Raw genomic sequence first — 24,936 nt, 5'->3', positions numbered from 1 at the left:
ATTTCCCCAGAATTTTGGCGATTTTCGCAATAAAAACTCGCAACTGACAATCAATGTCTCATCCTCCACCTCTTCTCACATACTTAATACTCAGACTCTCAGTTCGCGTCTCTCTCTCTCTCTCTCTCTCTCGTTAGAAACCTTGGACATGCTCCAGCAGGCCGACTTGAATGCAGAGAGGAAATGCCACTCGCATGCCTGTACAATACATCCTTGTATATACCATTAACACAGTACAGTAGTTAGGACCCTTTTTTATGTTTTAGTCACTTTTTGTGCCTCTCAAGCGCGAAGTCCAGTAGCAAAAACGCCCTTAACCGCATTTTTGTGGGCACAACTCAATCTGGTTTGTAAGTAAACCGCACTGGCCCATAAATGTCCACTGGTCTAGCGACTTAGACGTGTTGTTGGACCACTAGTCTGCATTTGTTTTATCTTCTTGCCCAACCAATGATGTTTTACGTTTTTGGCCCTCCAGTTCAACTCTTCTGTCAGCCTTCTATGCACAAGACCTGTTCCGAAGACTACTTGTACTTCGATGGCTACACACGTATAGCGATGAACAATCCCTATTGTAATGTAGTATGACAAGAAAAAGCAAAGTGATATATGAAACTGGCACTTTTTCCCTTCGGGCAAATAAGGTGCCAGGTGGGGTCAGGGTTTACTGACGGAGAGCGCAACTAGTATCGTAATAGTCGGCGGAGGACTGCTCCAAAAAAAAAGAAAGAAAAAAAAAGAACTACGCGGTGGTGGTGGTGGAGTGCCGTCGTAAAACACCCCCAACACAACCGTTCATCTATAGTGTGATGATAATAATTCCACGGATTTTCGGGAAACGCGCCGTGGACTGAGCAAAACTATGGAGTGGAGCATAACAGACACTCCCACAATCCAGACTCAGACCCCCCCAGCAGGCCTCTCTTGCCAATATGCACTCCCTGCACTCTTCGGTACAGAAACTGCTGCTGCACTCTACTGTACTGTACCGTTGTCGCTGCGCCTCAAACCCCTCTCAAACTGATCTACACAGGTACATTCAAAAATGCAAGGTTGGAGCAAATGGGGAGGGGCCGAAACTCCAGGGCAGCAGAGATGGTTGGGAAGAGGATGTATCTGTGGTGTGACAGCTCTCGACGCGGTAATGATTGGGGGATCGGAGTCATTCTGGTTTTTTGCCGACTTGTTCGAACCACTATTTGCTTTTGTGTGTCATGTCTAAGGGGCGGCACAAAGGGAGGCAAACAGAGGTGCTTGGGAAAAGCGCAAAATCGACAGGAATCGCAAAAAATACTGGGTCTGCAAAAAAACACAAACGCAGATCTACGCAGGCAACCAAGATCCATGAGATATGCCGCCGGACGGGTCGTCACATTTCCTGTGCCAACTACGGCTTGGTTCCCGGGACAATGTGACAGAGGAAAAACCGAAAAAGAGTGAAAAAGGGGAGGTGGGCAGAAACTGAAAAATAGAAATCCACACTCAACTTCTACACGTAATGGTACTTGGACTGTACTTGGATTGTGCCCTACTACACAATCCTCCCCGGACGACTAACTCAAGTGTAACGGGCTGTAAATTTTTTTACACAAGACGCCTGCTTGACCTTGTGCTGATCATAGAATCGCGTTAGGAGGGTCTGAGACTGCTGCTCACACTAAAATGGTGTGGGCGCGGTGTCATTCGGTCCAGCCTTCGACACCATGCCTCGTATCAGACCATATCGACGTCCGTGACCGCATGTACTTGTAGTACAGCACTTTATGAAACAGCCCGAGAGCCACTCTCCATATGTGTAGATGCACGACAAGTGGCTGCGTGAACAACGAGAATTTTTCTTGTAGATGTCATATGGGACTTGGTGGACTTGGTCGTTGAACAAGTGCTCGTTTAGTGTGATGATGTGTCGTTTGTCAATGTCCGATTGGTGATAATACCCGAGAGACTCAAGAAGTTGAGAAGCACAAGAGCGGTAGTGAAGTAACAGTGGTCCGATTGGTGCTTCACCAGTCTAGTGCTTGAAGAAGCAGTGTCTGTACAGCAACTACATTGGTCAGTAATTGCAATGGTGGAGTGTCTCTGGGGTCCTCCAGGCTTTTTTCGGCTTCCCTGATACAGTAGACATTGGAGAGATCCAAGAGTTCAATTAATCGAGTCCATGCTAATATCACAGTCAGTAACAAACTTGTATACACACTTGCATTTACAAGTATTGTATCTATCGATAGTTAGTGGTGTCTTCTGTGATTGGACAAGTGCTTTCGTTTAGTCTGGTGTATACAACGTCTAAATAGCTGGTGATGGTGGACTGTCTGGGGTGTGTGGCTCCGAGAGGAGCATTTATATTGTACAAGTACTTGTACAAGTAGACTAGGGCTTCATCTTTTCATGTACTTCATCTGACAGACAATATCATCACGAACACTCGTGAAAGTAGTCGCCAGGCAGACTCGGAATATCATCATCTGTGAAGTACAGATTTTTTCTGGGACACATCAACTAGCCCAACGACTTTTCAGCCGTTAACCAGTCAATCATCCGTGAGAAGTCCTTCCGATCATCTGTCCCTGGACGGCCCGTCTATCAACTACCCAGCCATCAACTGTCCACCGATCAAATTGCTCACTCTCATACTCACAGCTGTCTCTGGTGATGACCCCTTTATCTCCATTGACTTGGCGACTGGGTGGGGAATGTGCACAGACAGCCACTTGACAATCCCCGGGTTGTAATCAACACACGGTTGTCGACAATACACGGTCACGACGAGGTAACTTGTCAAAGTCATCATGCCTGTGTAGCGTCTCCTCCACACGCACTTGGGGCCACACACTATTCGGTCGTACAGATCGGAGAGGATCGGAGGGTAATGCTACTGTTGCTAAGAATAAGAAAGCAAGTCCAGTTTTAGACGGTCGCTGGTGCTGAGACAATGCACAGAGGGATGTTTACGTCTCTGTTGACATGAAGGGAGGTGGATGGTATCGTCGCCGTGCCATCTTCTTCACTCCTGTGTTTAAGAAGCCCCCATTCATGGAATTGTCACCGCCCTCCTCAGTGTAGGATCGCTGGGAGGAGCTAACAACACCACGACTTCAGAAACGAAGACACACTTGTCTCTCATATCTCGGAAAAATTGGCAAGATAATCGTCACAAGCTCCCCATTCCCCATAGATATACAGCACTGGTTACACATGAGGCAGCCCTAGACACCACAGACACGACACTAGAGAGGGTTTGGCACTAACATGGTTGGACAGCCAGACAGGGTGTCAACAAGCCAAGACGCAGGTGGCCAAGAATTAACCCAGTAGCCAAGCAGTCAGGCGGTCAGGCAGTCAAACAGTCAAGCGGTCAAGCAGTCAAGCGGTCAGGCAGTCAGGCAGTCAGGCAGTCAGGCAGTCAAGCAGTCAATCGATCTGTCGCTAGCCGTGAAACCGTCACTGTCTTGTAGCGAGAATCAACATTATCGATGACTAAGCTCTCCGGAACCTGTGGGTCTCCTAATGCTTGCCAAAAAGTCACTCACGTAGGCTTCTCTTTTTGCCTCACCCCTCTTCCCACTCTCTTGGCTCGTAGTGAGCCCTACTGCTACGACGCACCTGGTCGCGCCGCAAAGCATAGAAGGATTTTTTTGACAGACGGTTCATTACAGTTTTGGTTTTTTTATTGTTTTTTTTTTTTTTTTTTTTTTTTTTTGCTTCCTGGTTTTCGAGCTGGAGCAGTGTGAATGGGAGAGAGACAGAGTTACAAGTTGCAAACTACTTTCTTATACTTGTACAAATTACGGTGCTGTATGAAAACTTTCCAGTTTGCCCTGTTGCCCTGTTGCCCTGTTGCCCTGTTGCCCTGTTGCCCTGTTGCCCCGTTGTCCTTATTCCTTTTTGCCCATTTGCCCATCTGCTCATCTGCCCATTTGTGATTTTGCCCTTTCTGTCCTTTCTGTCCTTTCTGCCCTTTTGCCCTTTTGGCTCGTTTCTCGTCTCTTTTTCACTTTTTTACACTTTCTACCCTTTCTTCTTGTTCTTGTCGGAATGTTGCTCTTTTTTCCCCCCGAAGGTTCGCCAACTGTATACTATGCTTGTTCCTCTGCGTCTGCCATTTTGTGTTTTTGTACTTTCCCACTCGCTAGCCATGGCCACTTGCGTTTATGTCGCTTGTGCATGAGACTTTCATATAGCCGCTTTGTGTGAGCGATCTACAATGGCGTCTTCGTCTTTGTGCCGCAGCCGAACGTATCGAAGATCTGTCGGTTAGGTTAGACAGCAACGAGTCAAAAGCGCGGCGATTGGCGTGTTTTGTTCTACTTCGTCTTCTTGCCTTGCGTTGGGGCAACTACACAGACGCTCTCCGATCCCGGACAATGCTAAAATAAACCCACCCCCGCCCCTGTTGTCTCCCGCGGAGGTGGTCCAGCTCTCAAACTGTGAGCGCACCTCCCACCTTCACATGCGGGAATAAGGTGCATCCCGCACTTTGCAGGCTTTTTCTTGTATCGCCTTTAAGACTAAATAAGACGACCCTGTAGACGTAAGATGTGGGGCCGAACTTTGTTTGACAAAGTACGGAAACAACTCTACTGTAGCTACTACTGTGCTGTGTGCTACAGTAATAAATCCCCCTCCCCTCCAAGGGCGGAAAATCCAATTGGAAAAGCTCAAAAAGCGCTGTAGCGACCAAAAATGCAAGAATAACTTCCCGTGGATTCTCCGTGGAAAAATAGCTAATCATGTCACGTGACCAGCCAAACATGTGTGACAAAAAGACGTGTGGTTTGGGGGGGGATCCCTTAACTAAATTAATATTAAGAGAAATAACACACACAATAATGGGCTGGGCTGCATCTGACACGAGGCTGCCAAAAACACACAAGAGAATAAAAAAAAAATTCAAAAAATTCAAAAAAGACACAAAAAAGACACAAAAAATCCGTTTGGTGGGGGGAAAGGCTACTTGTACGATACAAAGATATTTAGACTGCTCGTACCGTATGAGCAGTAAGATTATGTCAAGTATCCGGCTACACCTACCCTTTGCGTTGGTTCATGATGCTACAGCACAGTAGCAGCACCCTGACAGTCTTTGAGCGATATAAGTACTACAGTACTCCTACCGTGCTCGTATTGTTGCTAATTAAACCCTGGTTAACTTGTTTCATCTGCACCTGTTGATATATGCAGCAGTGATCAATCTATTGATCGTGTGTTGACCATGGGGGTTTAGTTTATAACTCGCCATTGCGGCTGTTTCGTAGCTGTCAGTCAGACAGTCGGTTCAATGCAGCACAGTACATGGTGTGACAGTCATCTACTTGTAGCAGCTCTGACATTTGATTGCATGACGGGATTCTGTCACGTCACACGGCAGTGCGTTGTAAGACATGGTGATGATGTTAGAGAAAGGAAAAACGAGTGACTACTGATATGTACAGGGCGGTAGGAGTCTCCGGAATGACGTGGAGATTCCGCCGCTGTGTGTCAGTCGAGTCTTTAGTGTGTTTCACCCAGCACTTGGATGGTTGGATTGTGTCCTCTACAGTTTAGTAGTGTACGTCATTTCTCTGGCCAAACTTCCTGCGGTCCGTTCTACAGCCTTTTCATTATATCCCTGGAACAAATATAAGCGCTTGCAAGTCATGCCACTAGCGTCCACTACAAGTAGCTACAAATACCCATAGGCAGCGAGCTACCGGATATTATGTCACACGTCAACTCGTTTGAGTGGGCACCAGGGGTGCATCATCACAGTCTGAAGCGATGTTTAAGCCAAATAAGCAGCTGCTTGAGTTTGCCCACCTCAAGTATCTTCTCCTCCTCCCCCACTCCTCCCAAATAGGCAGGCATAAATCGGACCAACACCCCTGACAACGCTCCCCAGACAAGGAATCTCCACTGCCGATGACAACTGCGGGTGTCGGAGTGGATCGCCTGTGAGCAAATGTTCGTATTCTTTCGTATTTCTTTCGGCTGAGAGGTAAGGTTAATTTGAGCCCCTGCTAAAATCATATTGGACGCTTGACGATGTACCTGTAGTGGCATGGGGACCCAAAATGTGGGCTAACTACTTGCACTGCACAGTAGTCCGTGTAGGAATTGATAGCCCGTGTAGGAATTGATAGCCCGTGTAGGAATTGATAGCCCGTGTAGGAATTGATAGCCCGTGTAGGAATTCGATATCAACAGGCTCCTCCATCATTGAACAAGTCTCTTTGGTTTGGTCACGGATATCATACAGTGGACATGTGAACAAGACGGTTCAACCTCACCATGTACACTGTTGTATTGCACAGTACCGTACCGGGACAAGTACATCGATAGCGATATTGAAGCAGCACTTGGACTTGATTGGTCCCTGGTACCATCGACACCCATGACCATGGTACGGCACTGGCAACAACAGCTCCATTCCTCAAAAGCCAATCTCTCGGACCTTTGTGTCCGACATCTCTATAATCCAGGTGCCGAGGTCCCTGTCAAGGCCTTGTCCGAGGTCTTGTCAAAGACACTGACTTTCTTTTCTGTTGTTAAGTGGTCTCGGGGGAATCGGACGTCTGTCTTTGTGAAGCTGTCATTTGGAAAAGGCCCACTTTACACACACATGTCATTAGTGGGTCCTTCTGGAATCCATCCCACTAGTTCAGCTAGGTGCATACCGATCCGAATAAGGTAGGTGGATGCACAACAGCCAAGTAGAATGACAATGGACACTGACGTCTTGAACGGCGCTAGGAAGAGATGTGGCCCGTTTTACTCCCGTGGCGTTTACTTATCCGGTGGTTGAGTAGTACTGGTAAGAGCTAAGTAAACTCCAATCAAACTGTATTAAATTAAACCACGGTACAGTGTACGGCAATGTCTAACATCGTCGTCTTTGGGCGTTGCCAATGCCCTCCCTGATGTCGATCGATTGGTTTGATTTCGCACCTGGTAGAATAATGAGGGAGAAACTGAAGAAATATTCAAGTTATTGCAGAACAATGGATTGGAGGGAGAGGGGCGATACTACTGCACTTGTAGGGCTATAGAGGGACACTATATATCGGCTCCAGGATCGGACTTTTCGGATACCGTTTCCGCCAGAAACAAAGAACCTATAGGCCCAAAATTCAGTCCGCCTTCGACCTTTGCGGACGCAAGGGAATAAGTGCCTGCATAGATAGTGGGTTTTTTTAGTTGCATAGCTCTCCCGAGCCGTTTGCGGGTAAGCAGCAGCCGGGATACGGGCCAAGAAAGAGAATCCAAAACCAACCAAGTCCAAATGCCCGTCTCAAACGACTATACATCCTGCTGCGAAACTTTCTCGGCGGGTGTTACATATGATGAAGATATCAGACGCGTCTCGTCTGCGATCCGGCATGGACCTTTGAAAGATGGGCAGTTGTTCCTGCCATTAGTTTCACATTGGTAGAGCTAGTCGTCGCGGCAATTATTATGTTTTTACGAGGTTGCTACAGCTCCTCCCTACATCTGGGGCTAAACTAGAATCAAATCCCATGTGCTACTGTACGTAGAGTATTCATAACAAGTGTGCTGACGAACACATAACGGCACTACTGCACGGGAACAGCTACGGTGGATGCGGAAGAGCGCTTTCGATGGATACCAAGGCAGCTGGGAAATTGGCCTGCCGTCCATTGGTTCACTCTCGAAATCTCTTACCAGTCGCAATTGTATATCCTGGTAGAATCTATTCTTAGACCTGACAATAAATTGTCTCATGATCGGTCCCTATATCAACATTTGTCTCATCCAGTAATTCCTTTTTTCTTCTCTCGTCTCTGTCACTCTCTGTCATTGATGCCATGCACATTTGTAACTGTACGTACACACTTGTACAGGACAAGTAATAGCCGCAGGGTTACATCTAATTACCGGACCAAGACCAGAGTCGTATGGGTGAGACTGTCTCATTAGAGCATGTTCTACTGTGCATCCAAGTGATATGTGCTTGTATTCAATGAGAAATAGCCAGCCAGGGGAAATTTGCATCGGATCTCAAGCAGCCATGTCAATTATGGCTCAAAATGGACGGTGCTTGACCAATTGGGACGGTGGTTGCTTTTGCAAATCGCCATAATCTGAAAGTTATAGCTTTTTGCCGTTTCCCTGTAGTGTATCATGCACTATGCGTGTTGTACATGGAGGCGCATGTTGAATCTCTCATAGTCGTTGCTTTTGCTTGGCTGTCTCCGAGTACCCTTACTTTTCTTTTTCTTCCAAAACAGGCACTTAATGGAAGAAAAAATGGAAGAAAAACAATAGAAGAATGCGGGTTTGATCTAGCCAGGACTACAGTATGCGATTGTTGGAGACCTTCTCAACTTCCCGAACTAAACTTCGTGCCAGCAATAAGAAGTCTTTTACGAGGATCATGTTCCCTACAACACCAATAACATAGTCCTCCGATGTCGCGTTATCACTGCTTATTGACTATCGACACTTCCTATTTATTATGATTTTCAAACGAATAACTGCTACTATGTTTATGCGGTGTTTCAGGTTTCACAACCGTGCCAATAATAGAACAGGCAAAGCAAATAATTCACCACTGGCACAGTATCTGACTCCAATTGAATCAGATGTGCAGAAAAACAAAACAACGGTTATCCATCCGTTAGATACAAACTCGATACCGTTGCTATATGAAGAGATGAAACAGCCGCTGTGGATATCCTTCGGTTCCGGATTATATGGTTGGTCAGTACAACATAATTGTACTTGTTAAGTCCGAGACGAGCACAGTTCAAGTCTGTCACTGTCAACTGACATGAACATAAATGCAACTACGTATGTACTATACCAGAACTTGTATTGGCAGATTTTGGCTGCTCCGGCTTCGTCATAAAAGAACATCTTTAAAGCTAACAGCAGTAAAGTGACTCCAGCACCATGACTGTGTCCCTGGGATCCTCTCTTCTTCAAGAAAAATATTTGATATGTAGACTTCATGATCACTGTTCAGCTTCGCAAATGCTTCTGAGGACTTTCAGAGGATATTCAATAGCTCCTGTGAACAGTTGAGATAAAAACAGATGCAGAAGAAACTGCTTTCGGGTTTCTCAACTTGGGTCGGGTGTTCGTTACACAAGTACAGAGACCTTTGTAATATTGGGCGCCAAATTAGTGCCTATGATCCCCATCTTCGACAAACACAACTCTCGTTGCACTTTTACAAGCATTTGTATAAGGGTCTCTCAAATACCTACTTTGGAAATGCTAAATTGACCCAGTAAAAAAAAATTATCCATAAATATATAAATAAATCCACACAAACAAAAGGATTTATTGCAGTCTACTTGAATTAGTACCGGGAATAAAAGGAAGGCAAGTCTCTCCACATTTTATTGTCTCCTAAATAATAGATTGGCCCCTTCCCCACATGAGTTCCCTTCCAGTAACACCGAACAAAAGACCGGGGTTAAGCAGTGGTTAGATGATATAACAGATCTTCTAGAGGAATGTGTGTGTTTGTGTGTGATACTAAGAGAAGGAGGAGTTATTAATGTTGATTTCCCGTATGGGTCTATTCCAAATACAGCGCAATCCTCGGCAATACCCGATTGAGATACAATCATTAGCACACAGAGCTCTTGGAAGATGTGCAGAGCATAGTATTCCATACGCACAGTATTCCATACGCACAGAGTAGACTAAACTACCAGCTGATACCTTTTTATGCGCCACTTCCAGTCCTGCTAACAATATATATGAGCTATGACAGGCTTTCCGGAAGCCATGTTACATCGATACCGCTATAGTTCTGACCGACCGGGGATTCTTGTTTGGGAGCGGGAGTATTCTCTTCAAGCGGAAATTATTAGCACATCTATAATTTTATCATCTCTGCTCGTCCCCTCTTGTCTTTGCTCATGCTTGAGACAACATGTTAGAGCCATAGCTGTACGCTATATACATACAACAAACACATTTAATATTGTAAAAGGGAATTTGCAAGAATGAGACAGGATTCACAATCTGCTTGGTTGTTGACTTTGATCGCGATCTTGATCTCGATCTCTCTCACCTTCCACATCGGTCACAAATCTCAGCTCCGACTTCTGCTGGAAAGAGTACATCACTGATCGCAAACTCATAAAGTCGAACCTCAAGAGATTATACTCATAGAAAAGGAATAAAAGTCGCTTTGAGATTCCCCGCTACTCATGTGACAATAGAAGCCATCATATTAGTCAAGCGCCTCCTTTGTTATCCATCGGTACAAGTTACATTTGGGGAGTAAAGGTCGAGTCGTCTTGAACTTCCCGTCTCCTGCCAAGATACTGCCAAGTAAACAACACGAAATATAAGTCGCTATGTTTCTGAACTGTCATTGTTGCTCATCATATCCACTCTCCAGCACTTTCTAGGACTCACCAGCTTCATGTGTTGCACTCACTACATACTTGTACCAGTACAAGTACAAGCACCTGTTCGTATATATGATATTATCTCCAGCTGAGCTTGTGTGCTTATAGTCTAGCCCATCAACTTCTCCTAGCTCTTCTTCGCTCTCATGTCCCCCTGTCTCTGTTAGAAAGTACAAGGACAAGTCCATCAGGCTGCGCTTGAGCCGTAACCCAACAATTGAAGTCATTAACCGCCGTACAGAAGTGCGTCTACGGTTTTTCACCGATCCAAATGCCATTTATCGCTCCTTCCCAATTGTTTGTAATTTATTCGACTTTATAGAGACTTTTCATTTCATTACTTCAAATATGCACCCGGTGTCGGTGTCCATGATGAGGTGTGCATGTCCAATTAATTTAGGTGTATCTAAGTGCATCGCTTGCTGGTTCAAGGTTGTGGTCACGTGGATTCTAAACCGCAGTAATGGACCGCGAAAAACACAGGCACAGGCACAGGCACAGACACAGAGCTGATGAGAGTCAGAAAATACAACCACATAAATATAATCCTTCCGATACTGAAATCACCGATGAAAAAAACCTTCCCCTTTTCCTCTCTCATTAAAAAATTATTTATTTTTATTTATTTTTTGCGCTCCCAACAAGGTAAGGTCGGTCATCCCCATCAACCTTCTTTTCAGATAACGACTCACGGCCAAATTGCCTCAGAACGCGGTGTTTGGTCGGATAGTGCCTTTTGAGGAGCTTTTGGACACAAATAAGTCGACAATTTACCACCTGACACTCGAAAATTGCCCCTCCATCTCATATATACCCTTCCAATGTAGGTATGTAACTGTCACCCCGGAACTTTGTGTGGATTTGAATTTGTATTACCCGAGGTGTCCCCCCCTCCTCACAAAGCCTGACCCGAGATATATTTCGATTCTGAGAGGCCATAAGTCTATATACAGTCTGAGACATGCTTTTTCGGCTATCTGAGAGCGTTTTATGCTTACTATAGCTCCACAATATAGGGAGTTGAGAGTCTTCCGGTTTTTTATACTACCGCGGCGACAGGAGTCAAATCACCACACAAGGACACAAGGGGAGATGCGGTGAAGGAGAAAAACGTACAAGTACCTGTGTACATGGGCGGATATAAACTGAACAATCACGTACGGTGATTATATATGTTTTTCGGAAATGGTGGAACTAAGTCACGTGGCAAAACCACGCTTCAACGATCCATTACATTCTCGCAAAACCGTTCTTCTGGTCATCTGTCGAACTCTGTATGCTATTGAAAACATTTTCACAAACTGTAAGGTTTTGTAGATTGAGCATACAACAAAAGTGTACCCTCTTATCGAGATTTGGAATGCAGTTTGGTGGCTAAAGAGGATCGCGGTTCACCCAGTGAAGTTTGGTTTTTGGTCTCTACTTGAACTACCCCCCTTACATACCTGGTGTAATCACCGTATCCCTGCGTAGTGACTCCAACCGGCATCATCTCCCGTTTTCATACTTGGGTTATAAGGTTATCTTTTGGTGTTGCTCGTCTCGCAGTTGACTTCACCACCGCTCCAACAGGACGATATGTCGACTCTACGAACACAACTGGCCGGAATCTGCGGCTCCACGTCGCTGGCATGCTGGATCGTTGTCCTTCTGCCCCAACTCATCGAGCAATGGCGCCTGCAGTCCGCTGAAGGCATTGCGATTGGATTTATTCTTGTCTGGCTGGTGGGAGATATCACCAACCTCGCAGGAGCCCTGTGGGCGGGTTTGCGATCCAATGTGGTCTTCCTGGCGGTATGGTTCTGCTTCGCCGACGGCTTGATCATTGCCTCCTACGTCTATTACACCTACTACAAGCCCCCACCACCAGCGGAGAACGAGAACGAGACCGAGCCTCTGCTTAACCGACGGGGTAGCGATGCCGTTCTGCAACCCATCGTCGAGAACACCTCCACCGAGAGCCGATGGGTCCGATACGGTGTCCCCGTGGTTCTGGTCTTTGCTGCCGGAACTGTCGGCTACTTCCTCTCCAACGACAGCGGAGAGCCCCCTGCCGAAGACCCCCCTATGCCCGTTGGTGCCGAGATTCTAGGATACCTGTCTGCCGCTCTCTATCTGCTGGCCCGAATCCCCCAGATCATCCGAAACACCCGACGAAAGTCCGTCGAGGGTCTCTCTCTGCTGTTCTTCATCTTCTCGCTCCTTGGTAACCTCACCTATGCCGGCTACATCCTACTCTTCTCTACCGAGTGGGACTACGTTGTCAAGTACATGCCCTGGCTCATTGGTTCCCTTGGAACAATCGTCGAAGATCTCATCATCTTTGCCCAGTTTGCTGCCTACAACGGAAGCACACAACATCACGTTTCGGCCATCCTGGATTAAACGACGATCCAGAAGCCAATCGAGTGTGTATTTTTATATATCTGTGTCGCTTATTCATACACAGACAGTAAAAGACATCTTGTAATATATTATTAATCAGACCCCAAGTGGAGTAAACAAACTGTGAGAAAGAAAAAAAAGAAGAAACTGTGTCTGTGTCTGCGTCTGTGTCTACGTCTGTGTTATACACCCACAAATGATTAAACCAGTGTTAGCCTTGGAGTGGATCGTCTTGTGGTTGTGTTGTCGAACCTGTTGCACAAACTGTTGTCGAGTATGAGAACTGTTATGATGTGTTGTTTGTTATCCAGGTTGCTCAATTGTTCCAGATAGATGTTGCTGCTGGTTTGTAAACAGTTGTTGAATAGCTATGTTTGTCCTTGTGCAACTGTATGATCGAGTCTGGGTGTTGGTATTGGTAGTATTGCGTCGATGAGCTTTGGTGACTTGAAAAGAGCAAAGTACCGGTGATGTGAAAGAATTCTCGTCGAGCCTCGTATATCTGCACTAGCGCACCACCTGATTTGACACCAAGTTTGTATGTGACAAAGGCTTACATCGGCACCAAAATAACACCGGTGTTGCTATTTCCTCTCGTATTGTGAGATCTCCCTGTTCAGGGCCACAGTAGCTACCTCTCACAGCAACAGCAAAAGATACACTGTCTACAAGATCTCGGGATATCCCATTCATTTAATGTATCATGTATTCTATATATATATTTATTCATCTGCTCTTCACAACTCCTCGTTCAATGTGCTATTTAGTCAGACATCCAACTTCTCGGGCATACCCATAATGCTGACAACCAGAGAAGTCCATCCAGTAAAATGCTTCACTCCCTGGGCAGCACCGGTCTCCTCGTTGTACTGCTCCCAGCCGTAGCCAGTCTTCTTCCACTGCTTGTGGACGTTCTTAACGGTGTTCTGTCGCAGTTTGTAGTAGATGTCGGCAGCCTGCTTTCGCACCTTAGGATCAACCTCAGGGTTCTCTCCGTAGTGCTTCAGTGCATCAAGAACAAGATAGTTGATGTTCATCCAGATGGGCCCTCGCCAGTAGTTCTCATTGGTACCGAACAAGGGAGAGGATTTGGACAAGGATCGCAGTCCGTAGTCACTCCAAAGCTCGTTGGGATCCGAGATCAGATCAAGAACAGCAGGGAGCTTCTCGGACTTGGGGTTAATATGCTTGAGGAAGAAGGGAGACAGAGAAACGTAGCCCTTGTGGCACACGTGGGCGTTCTCCTCGTAGTCGTCAATGGTGGCGTCACAGTAGGCCTGCTCATCTTCACTCCAGTGAAGGTCGTCAAGGTTTTGGACAATGGCATTCTCAATTTTGGCGTACTTCTTCACATCAGCAGGCTTATCCAGGAATTGGGCGACATCCTTGAGAGATCGGGCCATAAGACCGATCCAAGAGAGAAGGTCGACGTGGAGCTCACCAGCATGGGGAGTCTCAGCTCGAGGGTAGTCATCTAGGCCCGAAGTCAGACAGTGGGTCTTAGTTCGACCTCTCCATCGGTATCCCTCTCGCTTGGAAAAGGCCTCTCGGTCCCACTCCTTGACCTCTCCCTTCTGGGTGGTGCGGAACCAGTCAAAGTGCAGTTGTAGCTTGGGGTAGAGCTTCTCAAGGAAAGCAGCAAACTTCTCGGGGGAAGAAATGAGAGAGTCACCGAGAGAGTATTCGGTGGCGTACTGATCTCGCACCTGTCGGGCAGTCTCACCTCGCTGGTGGCTCTCGAACTTCTCAATGGCTCGGGAAATCAGCAGCAGCAGAGTAGGAGGGTTGGCGTAATGGGGGAACTGAACCTGAAACTCGGCAGGCACCTTGGATCGAGCCTCAGGGCCGAGAATTTGCTCTCGGGCGATCCAGCCATCTTCATCCATGAGGTTCATCCAAGAGTCCAAGATGTTAAGAGCGACATCGGAGTCGTATTCGAGAACTGGAATGAGATGGAAGCCCTCGTCCCAGTAGAATCCTCGAGGGAAGAAAGGTCGAGACGGGACTGTAGTCAGGAGCTCGAAGGGGCCTTCCTCTTCACCAACAGCAGAAGAAGAGTGGGTAGCTCCCTCCCAGAACCGTTCCTCGTCCTCGTCGTACTCCTCAGAAGCCTTTCGGTTAACCAGAGAAGAGCCAGAAAAGTGGCCGACTCCTCCAAGGAGGTTAGAAAACATGTTCTTGGCGAAGATAGCATGCTTGGGGGTGTCGAAAGGAGCGTTAACGGGGAAAATGGAGTCGAACTTAGTGTTGAAAATCTCAGAGTTTCGGGAAATCTCTTCACTGAGGTTTTCGGAGTTCAATTGAAGCATGGCTCCCTTGGTGTTGTAGAGAACATCGAACTCAAAATCTCCCTCAAAGGTCAACTGGACGAAGTGCAGGTTGCCCTTCATGCCCTGGTCCTCAACCTGCAGAACCCAGGCGGCGGGAACCTGATCGGTCTCGGGGTACTTCTCGGACAGTCTGGCAATTCGCTCCTGCAGAAGGGTCAAAAAGACTCCCTTGGCCTTCCAAACATTGCCAGTGGGGACCTTGAGAGAAGCATGCTGAAGGTTATCCATGATCATCTTCTCGGCAATGGGGTGGTCCTCATCAGGATGGACGTTCTTCTTTCCCTTCTCAGTGATGGTGACGGTGAATTGGCCCAGATCAGGGGAGTTACCTTCAAGCTCCACAATATCCTTGTATCCCTTGGCAGAAGGAGTAGGACCATTCAGGTCGCCCTTGCCCTCAAGACCAGAGTAGAACACCAGGGAAGTGATTCCATCCTTCTTCTGTCGTCGCTTGCCGCTCACTCGAACACCCCAGGACTCTCCATCCTCAGAGGTGACAAACTCTGTGGTGATGTCTACATCATGGTTAACATCTTCAATCAACTGTCGGCCTCCCAGGCGAGAGTCGTACTCGTGCCAGCCGAATGAAGCCATGTTGTCGCCCTGCTCGCACTCATGCCGAATGGTGTGGATGTGGTTAAAAGAGTCTGCATTGAACCACATGAGACCAGAGAGCAGTGATTCTCGGAGCTTGGGCTTGACACCGAAATACAGGTTGGGTCGGTACGGGCCCCACAGCAGCGTGTCGTTGGAGGCGGCATTGACCACCAGTAGCGTGAGCGCTGCGACAATCACGGTGGAAAAGTGCATTTTGTGATGTACTATGCTCGAGCGGAGTGTGTCGTGGTGAAGCTCTTGTTAATATGACACGTTCTGCATAATAATTAAGCCCAAGCGACATGAACTTAGATTACATCAACGTTAATCACGTTAATGGCGATGGAGGTGTGTCAGACAGTGAGAGAGAATGGAAGAGAGAGCACGTGATCTGGTGGGGGGAGTGTGAAGTCAATCACGTGAATTATTCAAATTGATCGTGTATCTTGTGACATCGCGTAAGTAGTACATCATGTGTGGCTTTCTTATAGCAATGCCATATTGGGCTTACCAATGCAACACCCCTACGAGCAAGTACAGCAGTGTTGTGTTTTGCAACGACAGAAACCAATAAGAGAAAATAATGATGATACATTCAGTATGATGAGGTCAATTGTATATGATCTCCCTTTTGTGGCTATCACTTTATTCCATAGCTACTTCATTGTCCTAACGAAACGAAGCGAAGGCTCGCGTAGTAGCTCATCAAATCTGACCCAAGGGTGGACGTGTTCAGCTTCTTGAACCTTTATGGAACGCTTGAAAAGTCCGATTCAGTCATAAATTACCTATCTAATAGCACTAATTCTCTACTGTAGTCTGTAGTCAGCCATTCTGAGACCGAAAAGGTCTCGAATTGTCTGTTTATGAGCACAACTGGAGAAGTTGTCATATCTGTGAACTCTTTTGCCCTGATTGCAACGATCACATTTCTTGTTTTTTTCCATTATCTGAACTACTTATTGTGTCTAATGGAGGAGAATATTTCTATACCTAATAAGTCAGCTGTTAGCCCTTTGAAGGCCTTAGCTTTACTTTTACCGTCATTCTCTATTATTTATTTAAGACTTTATATATGTTAATAAAATTCATAGCTTTCCTGCATATTTTTGTAAGTAATACTGTACAAGTAGTTAAAAGACCCTTTGACGCTCTTGAGATCATTACATCGTATTTGCACCTCTCTCTTTTTGGAATCTACAAAAAATCAAATGTCGATCCAATTTTAGCAATATTGGATAGTGTGACTTAGATGTATGGATCCATCTATTGAATTCATTAACATATCTGGCCAATACAATCGTACAGGAGATCGATGCAGACTAGATAATCGTAAACGAACGATAATGACTTGTCGTAGTACAGAATTTCACCACTCTCCTGTTCCTATACTGTATCGAACTGACGGTCACTTCTGAGTGTCTGTCTACGTTTACCGTTCACTGAATGCTAAGCCAGATAGATAACTTACTTGCAATCAATGTAAGAAATTACCTACAAGTAGATCTACTATTCTTTGATGTAACTTTTTGGGATGTACAGGGTCCATCACTTACACACACCATGATAATGAGAAATAACGTCTCAAAACATTCTAGATTGATAAACTACTACCGAGGGAAGACACTTTGGAGTCTGCTCAACAATATCATATCTTTTATTCCTCTTTTACTCTCATGCAGAACATTTAAACAACTTTCTCATTTTAGTTCCAATAATAGATAGAATGATTAGATCCACCTGCATTGAATATGTCGCTATGGAAAACTCTAAATTCCCCAATCACCGATTTCATGGGTGTCAGCTCCTATCGCGTCAATCTATTTGGAGTATAGGAACTAAGTGGCAAATACAATTCGATTTTCTGTAATAATCCTCATTTACCACGCTAAAACTTCAAGTCCAATCAACTGTTCATGGCTATCGGCCTCAAGGGCCCCGGAGCTCATACTTACTTGTACATGGAAGTTGTCAAAATGTGGTTTGGGTCTTAGGGGCACACGGTATTGGTAGTATTTGAGTCCATTGCCAACACCCTGGTGGCTCTAATGCTTCTGGCAGCTCTACCATAATCATTCTGGAAGTCTCGACAATGGATTTTCGAGATTTTCCCGAGGCTTGCACTGGCCAAACTTCGAAGCTGCGAGAATGACATTTTCATATAGAGAATGAGTAGGTGGCTTCCCATGGAGCCACTAAAACAATTCCTCTCGTTGAGAGGCTCATGGGAGAGAGGATGTCGTCAGAATAAGAGTGGAGTACATTCTGTACATGCTGTAGGATGTTGTTTCCTTTTACGACTGGTGGACCGAGTGCCATGTGGGGAATTATTGTTCATTGTCCTACTGTAGCATAATCAACTGTGATTTAATGCCAAATAATAGGAACTATGAACACAATCCTTTTTTTACTGGTCTCATTTTCCTTTTGCTGGTAACTATCGAGAAACGTTACAGTAGAATGTACATTGGCGATACCTGGGACTCCTTTTCAACGAGCGTGACTACAAGTCTAATATACTCGGGTTTTACAGGACATTGGTATACGTAGAACCAATACAAACTCACGCCTCTCATCGAGGTACTACTTGTAGTACAGACAAATGAAGCTAATACGGACACGAAACATTGTCCATGGGATCTCCGACAGTTTAGGTACTGTAGCACCCAAGAGTGCGACTCCCTGCATGAATAACAACTCCTGGATGTTTTGGAGGAGCTGGACTGTTGTCTGAACAGTCATATGTCTTCTCCATCTGGATCAACACATCAACACACTTAGAATCACAGTTAAAAGAACAGCTGACATACTTTCAGCCTGTTCCGACTGAGCACCAGTGTCTGCAAAGGCCACCATTGAGCAAAGCGTTTGTCCTCAAGATGCCAACCCGTCAGAGCAAAGAGCCAGTCCGAACCGCATCGAGCCAGAGCCATGTTACTAGCCAGTTGCTATACCAACGAGAGTCAGAGCTGAACAGAAATGATGTAGTTGAACCTTTTGAGGAGGACGTAGTCGCAGCTGAACTCTTTAGTTTACAGAAAAGATGATGTAAGCAATAAGCTGAACCTCCGGGGATAGTACATTCGGACCATTGAGTCCCATTCATAATACAAATTGAAGTTGTGTTGCATGTTTACTACTTGTAGATGGTTTATGGTAGAAGTCGTTCGTCCTAGTTGTAGAGCGTGAAGAGAATTATATAGAATACCTGAGAGTCAGATATTTTAAGTAAGTGGTACTTTACCTGTGATATCTTCAGTCAACTTATGAATCTTTCACTATATCCTAGGAGTGCCATGGACCTATTTTCTTCAACATCCTCATGAACCTGGCGAAGAGACTCGTTGATACATTAACTAAAATATATGCCGATGTCAGATACGGTAGACTTTATGATCCTTTTACCGGACCTTCAAGCCTGGAAAGTAGTGTGATGTGGAATTAATACACCTGGAAAAATCTCTGGCGAGTTTTGGGGTTGATTGCTGTGACTTTGGACATCCTACTGGGAGGCTGTTTACACGACCCATATGTCTCCCCTTCTTGTTGCTTCACAATGACACCACCAAGAGGCCAGAAGAAGTGTAGATATGTGAGCTTGAAACATCTGGAATCGTGCTCTACCGTTCCAGATGTTTTTATTGTTGGAACGTTTTACGGATTGTCCTTTGCTGTCGCTACACAGAGTCAGAAGTGTCTGCAGTGAAGGGATGAAGAGGATCGTGTGTTAACGTGAAGGTACTAGGCCCAGCAGTACGTAAAAATAGTTTTTAACAAGACATCTATTTCTGTGTCCCTATAGTTTCAAACATCGTTATCACTATCGCTTGTCTCTTTATCACAGCCTTTCCAAGTTGAGCGAGAAAAGAAGGTAGAGAAGATAAACGATGGATAGAAAGACACGTGATAGAGGTATGAAACAAAAAATCCGTCGTTTTCTACGACATTATCAATGGCGTCCAAATATTATTATGGTGTTCACAGCGCTTGTTGATAGCTCTGTACTGCTGGAATGAGTTGGGTTTGTTTTTTTTCACTTTGACTGAGTGACTCTAGTTAAACAGCCACTTGGAAATCTGTCTAGGGAACTCTTCTGGCCTAGTAATAATGACAATAACGCCTATCATTACTTATTCAGTTAGTTCAGTCAAATAAATTCAGACTTTGCGCGAGTTTGGTGAATACAAGGCTGTCGCCTCCCTAATAGATCATCTACCCAAGTCCAGGGGTTAACCGTAACTAAATATCGACGTGAATTTCATATCATCTCATGCGACAACTTATACCGACAGCCGTATTGTATGGACTTGTAGCTCAGATGTTTGCCCACAGTAGTGCCAGTAGCCAATCAAAACCATCGAAAATAGAAACCATTTATCTCCAGTATTAGTCAGCTTTAGAACCCTATGATATGATACATAATATGGCGAGTACGAGCAGAGCAGGCCACCGGCCCTTGTAGCTACGGGTAATGGTCGCTTGTTCGCCCCCTGCTGTAGTATGTACTGTTCTGGTGGCGGTGGCCAATTCAGGGTGATTAGGGTTGGGGTTATATTGCCATAATTAGACTTATCTGCTGCAGGTCAAAAGTATGTTTTTGTATTCAGGGTTGCACACGCACACTCATACACCATTTCAATAACGCGAACTCCCTTCGCTGTGGTGCTTTTGGACGCGAAAAGGGGCACTTCAAGTGGCTGATTATCGTCTACCCATACGTTTATACGTTCTGCAACACTCCTAACACGTCAAAAATTCACCTGCGGTATTTACACCATGTCAGACACAAACACAGAAGCGGGCAGCAATTGGGATATGGACATTCCATGGGGGTTTGAGATATTTCTCCTCCTTCTCATGGTAGGTGCTTCTATTGGTCTGTACCTCACGCGACGCATGTGGCTTCCCATTGTCCAGCACCCCTCAGAGATTTACACACGACTGGGGTGGAGTGAAGGAAGCTCATTCAGAGATGATCTCGAGTCGGGACTCACGTCGGACTATTTCGATCTCAACGAAAACATTTCTGCGGGAGATTCGAGAGCTGGTTTGGACCAGGTGTCCAAGAAGGCCATCCAGAAGATCATGAAGAGAAACCCCGGCATGACTTTTGACGAGGCCCGAGCCAAATATACAAAAGAGCGGTTTCGAGATAACGGCATTGGAGCCGATGGTCGGCCCACCGACCCCAAGGCTGTCTTCTTCTCATAGCGGTGGCAGCCACAGCTATTTGAACTTATTCGCAATGCTGGCTTAATGCCCAAGTTCATCCCGCCTCTTGGCCGTCACAACCGTGTGACATTCGTTTTTTATTCGGGGTTATGGAGATAGATATCCATAGCAGTAAATTATTTGATTTTGGTGAGAACTCGATAGATAGCAAGAGTTGTAGTAGTTTAATCACAGACTGTGCACACCATGAGTAGAAGCCGAGTGCATTGGAGGTTTCCCACCTTCCCCCAAGGAGTTTGAATAGCCGCTATACAGTAATAATGTCAGAATCTCAGCAAATATGTGCGTTTACTCCTCGTGTATCGCACAGTATGTACAGTACTGTACGTAGAACAGACCATCGACTTCTACTGTATAAACGTTGGTCTGGCGCGTTTTGAGTTCGTGTTTTTGTGCACTTGTTGAAGTCTTATGGTGAGAACCTGCGGTACAAAAAAATCATGCGGTGGAACAATGGAAACCACGCCGTAAGATGGTTCTTCATGGACTCTGCCTTGATACACACATATTAAGTGTACTGCTGTAATTACTCGCAGTGTAAGATCTGTAATTACAGAACGTCCATAGTGTAAATAAATATTTTGACTTCACATGCAGCCTGTTGCATACCTGACATATTGGTCACCTCCTCGCTCATCAGTCCAGCAGCGTCCTCGTTTTTAGGACAAACTCGCCGTTTCATCTGGATAGTAACGGATCAAATGCTCCAACATCATAACAGAGTTTCTACCGAGCACCTTACTAAAACATGCAGCAGGTTCCTTGATGCTCTCGAGAGACAACAACTGGAGCGTGTGAGGAGCGGCCAGGAGCTCCTGCCGGAGAGAATTGAATCGACAAATGAAAGGGCATCAGAAGGTCTGCCGCCACTCAAGGTAGACAAGCATCATTACGACACTGTCTTGTATCAGAAGAAGGCTCTGATCAAAGCGGGCCCAGATGCGGGCACCTATGAAGGAATCGGCACAGGGCGGATATACGACGAGGACGGACAGGTGTTGAAGGAGGGAATCAAAGCCGAAGTTGAACAAAATGCTGATCGGTATGAAAACTTATTCAGAAGTCAGTTGTTTCATGGCAAGGTGGCGTCACGCCAAGCGATTCGGACAATTTTGGCATCCGAAATGGGGTGTGACATGCTGCCCAACCCTCTCCAGCCGTTCATCATGAAACGCAACAGCCCTATGCTACAGAGCGCCATCAACAACAGAAAGACGCGCAAGCATGTGCGCAAGTTCTTAAATCGAAACGCCAGCCGTGTGGATGGCCTGAGGTTAGTACCTCGGAAGGAATTCAAGGCCACTAGAACGTCCCCGCGGTTTGCGATGACCGGACTTACACCAACGGCTGTCATCCTTCAAACCTCAATTTTGCGCAAGAACTGGAAGACCGCGTCGAAAGCGTTTGCGTTGGCTATTCGTAATGGCAGTTTCCATCGCGGTAGTCTTTTGGGCCCAGGTATCAAGATTCTTGTCGAGACCAAGGAACCGCCTCACAATCTATCCGCTTGCACTAATTTCTTGAATTTTCTCATGCTGGAGATGTCATATTTGAAGTTTCACAATCGACAACTCAATGAGTTCAGTCTCTTGGGGCGAGATATACGGCACTTGATCTCCAGAAGTGATGACTTCTTACGAAACTTGGCCCTTGTACACCTCAAGTTCAATGGTACGCCTGAAGACCTTCTTACCCGTTTGGATGAGGACATGCTGATCCCGCCCTTCTCGGAGGACTCGTCGCTAATGTATCTTCGGGGTATCGTATTGCTCAGATGTGTCTATTACAATATCGAGAAACAAGGAGTTTTGTCAGCTACCTCAAAGGAACTGCTAGATCGATGCAGGGTGCAGTTTGAGTTGGCACATAAGGGAGGAATGATCTTTTGTCTTGAAGAGTATCTGAGCTTGTTGGATGACATTTCGAGCGGCCATGCCCACGGCGAAGTCAAACTCGAAACCATCAAAAACGAAGGTCAGTTTTCTGCCTTTGCCAGTGAACATGACAGCAACTCCGAATATGAGACGGTACCATGGTGGGACCAGACTCTTAATGATGACGATGACCCTGCTAGTGAGAACGCGAGTGCTGAGGCTGCGGAGGATGCTGAGGTCGCTGATGATGGTTCAGCTGGGTCAGATGAAGTAGTTCCTTGGTGGGAGACGCTTAACAGCGATGGCGATGGCAACGATTCCGATGACGACAAAATTGAAGTTGACGAGGATTCTGATGACTATGAAATCCAAGTTGATGGAGATTCGGAGCCTCAAGTCAAATTAGAGCCAGATAAGGAGTCAGCACTTGGTAACTCAGACAGTGATTTCGCTGTCAAGCCTGAGCCCTCGCCATATGACGAGTACGACTTTGGTGCGCGCAATGTTGAAGACACCCCTCATCCCAAGACTGAACCAAATGACGACTATGATTTCGACTTTGACTCTGATATCGAGGAACCTGTGATAAAGACTGAACATGCTGATAGTGAAGTGGAAGCACCCTCTCAGTCCCCCGTTCCCCAAGTGAAAAAGGAAGGGTTCTCCACCCTCGACGACCTCTTGGGAAGCATGCCTGGGGAAAAGAGCGAAGGCAAGAAAGATAAGAAGAAAGATAAGAAGGACAAGAAGGACAAGGATAAAAAAGACAAGAAAGAAAAGAAGAAGAAGAAGAAGAAGAAGAGCAGAAAGTCAGATGTGGACGACGATGTGGACTTTGACATTTAGGACTTGCAATGTCCTTATTTATACGTTAAATACAATTTCGCCTGTGAATAACTTCACTTGTATATTATTATTCTTTCCATACATGCCAAAACCTATAGAATCAGTAATCAGCCTCATACTCGTCGGGGAAGAAGATCTGTCGCTCAGCTCCATCCTTGGTGAGAATGCAAATTCGAATGACTCCTCCAGACGAACCGTCCCACTTAATGGCCTGGGCAAGCGCTATGTTAGTAACAATACCGGGATATCTCAGGTATACTTGTTTCGGGGGAATACTCACAGTTCTTGATGAACAGAACACACTCGTCCTTGGTCATGTCCTGCTTGAAGTTCTTTTGACAAAGACCATAAATGTATGTGGATCCACTACCGGCAATGGCGTAGTCCTGCTTGTGCAACGAACCACCAAGAGGTATGCTGTACACCTCACCTCCGTTCTTGTCATCGTAGCCAGCCACAATGATACCTGCAGTGAGGTTATCCTTGTTGTTGTAGCACAGCTCCTGGAACATTGAGGCCGCCACCTTCGTAGAGGGGTCCTTGTCGTTCTGGGCGGCGTATGATTGCAGATGATAAGTGACAATGTCTGCCACGGCCTGTGTGTCTGCGGCGGAGCCAGATCGGCAGCACCAGATCTTATCGTGGACTTGAGTAAGCTTGTCGGTGACTCGGTTGGCAATGAAAGCTCCTGTGGTTGTTCGACTGTGTTAGTGGGATTGTTCTAACATTTGATGGGTCCCGACGGGTGGCGAATGCGGTCATCCTGGTTGATACTCACCTGTCTGCGCCAAGCACGACTCCGTCCTTGAACTTGACGGCCATACTGTTGTTAGTTTCTGTGCGATTGCGGATGGGGTATCATTAGATGGTGTTGGTGGCGAAATGGTGATACATACATGGAGGTTCCGAGGCTGTGTTAGTAAGGGGTCTTGAAGGGGTCAATTGCAGGGACAACTGTACCAGTTGTAATGCGGTGTACTCACTTGACCTCGCCCTTCTTCAGGTGGTTCATATCTACACTGATTCCGTTCATTGCGTTGTGATGTGTGGTGTAGATGATACTGTGTGCTGTTGTGTTAACTCCAACGATATCGATATTGGGAGGTGCTTATTAAGTCGATGATTACTAAGCCGTTGAAGTTAGTGGGGCTGAGTTGCTGCACAAATAGAGGAGCAGGCCCTTCTCTTCGTAATATTGGTAATTGTTGAAGTTTCCCGGATGTGATAATAATATTTGTATTCTTCTCAACTCTTCTAATCTCTCACAATAGTGTTATTTGGCGACATCTTCTAGTTACTGAGAAA

General features: G+C 46.0%; 7 protein-coding genes across 7 annotated transcripts; 4 read left to right on the top strand and 3 right to left on the bottom strand.

The window, feature by feature from the left end:
* Nucleotides 1–1,062: 1,062 nt before the first annotated feature.
* YALI1_F20047g (uncharacterized protein) lies at nt 1,063–1,440 on the top strand (the record flags this gene model as incomplete). Its single annotated transcript, XM_068283400.1, has 1 exon — nt 1,063–1,440. The coding sequence occupies one exon, from the start codon at nt 1,063–1,065 to the stop codon at nt 1,438–1,440; it is 378 nt and encodes a 125-aa protein (XP_068139501.1).
* A 2,980-nt stretch (nt 1,441–4,420) lies between these two features.
* On the bottom strand, nt 4,421–4,753 carry YALI1_F20010g (uncharacterized protein; the record flags this gene model as incomplete). The annotated part of the gene is made up of 1 exon (XM_068283399.1): nt 4,421–4,753. One exon carries the CDS (start codon nt 4,751–4,753, stop codon nt 4,421–4,423), a length of 333 nt encoding a protein of 110 aa, XP_068139500.1.
* A 7,192-nt stretch (nt 4,754–11,945) lies between these two features.
* Nucleotides 11,946–12,752, top strand: YALI1_F19938g (uncharacterized protein; the record flags this gene model as incomplete). The annotated part of the gene is made up of 1 exon (XM_505436.3): nt 11,946–12,752. The coding sequence occupies one exon, from the start codon at nt 11,946–11,948 to the stop codon at nt 12,750–12,752; it is 807 nt and encodes a 268-aa protein (XP_505436.3).
* Nucleotides 12,753–13,519: 767 nt separating this feature from the next.
* YALI1_F19899g (uncharacterized protein) lies at nt 13,520–15,892 on the bottom strand (the record flags this gene model as incomplete). The annotated part of the gene is made up of 1 exon (XM_505435.3): nt 13,520–15,892. The coding sequence occupies one exon, from the start codon at nt 15,890–15,892 to the stop codon at nt 13,520–13,522; it is 2,373 nt and encodes a 790-aa protein (XP_505435.3).
* Nucleotides 15,893–20,494: 4,602 nt separating this feature from the next.
* On the top strand, nt 20,495–20,890 carry YALI1_F19853g (uncharacterized protein; the record flags this gene model as incomplete). Its single annotated transcript, XM_505434.3, has 1 exon — nt 20,495–20,890. The coding sequence occupies one exon, from the start codon at nt 20,495–20,497 to the stop codon at nt 20,888–20,890; it is 396 nt and encodes a 131-aa protein (XP_505434.3).
* A 722-nt stretch (nt 20,891–21,612) lies between these two features.
* YALI1_F19841g (uncharacterized protein) lies at nt 21,613–23,631 on the top strand (the record flags this gene model as incomplete). The annotated part of the gene is made up of 1 exon (XM_505433.3): nt 21,613–23,631. The coding sequence occupies one exon, from the start codon at nt 21,613–21,615 to the stop codon at nt 23,629–23,631; it is 2,019 nt and encodes a 672-aa protein (XP_505433.3).
* A 100-nt stretch (nt 23,632–23,731) lies between these two features.
* On the bottom strand, nt 23,732–24,664 carry YALI1_F19811g (uncharacterized protein; the record flags this gene model as incomplete). The annotated part of the gene is made up of 4 exons (XM_068283398.1): nt 23,732–23,853; nt 23,912–24,333; nt 24,410–24,472; nt 24,615–24,664. The coding sequence occupies 4 exons, from the start codon at nt 24,662–24,664 to the stop codon at nt 23,732–23,734; spliced, it is 657 nt and encodes a 218-aa protein (XP_068139499.1).
* Between the last annotated feature and the right edge of the window lie 272 nt (nt 24,665–24,936).

This window comes from Yarrowia lipolytica, chromosome 1F, assembly GCF_001761485.1.
Source record: "Yarrowia lipolytica chromosome 1F, complete sequence".
NCBI lineage: Eukaryota > Fungi > Ascomycota > Dipodascomycetes > Dipodascales > Yarrowia > Yarrowia lipolytica.
Note: the sequence above shows the minus strand (reverse complement) of the source record. Positions and strands in the feature narration are given on the sequence as shown.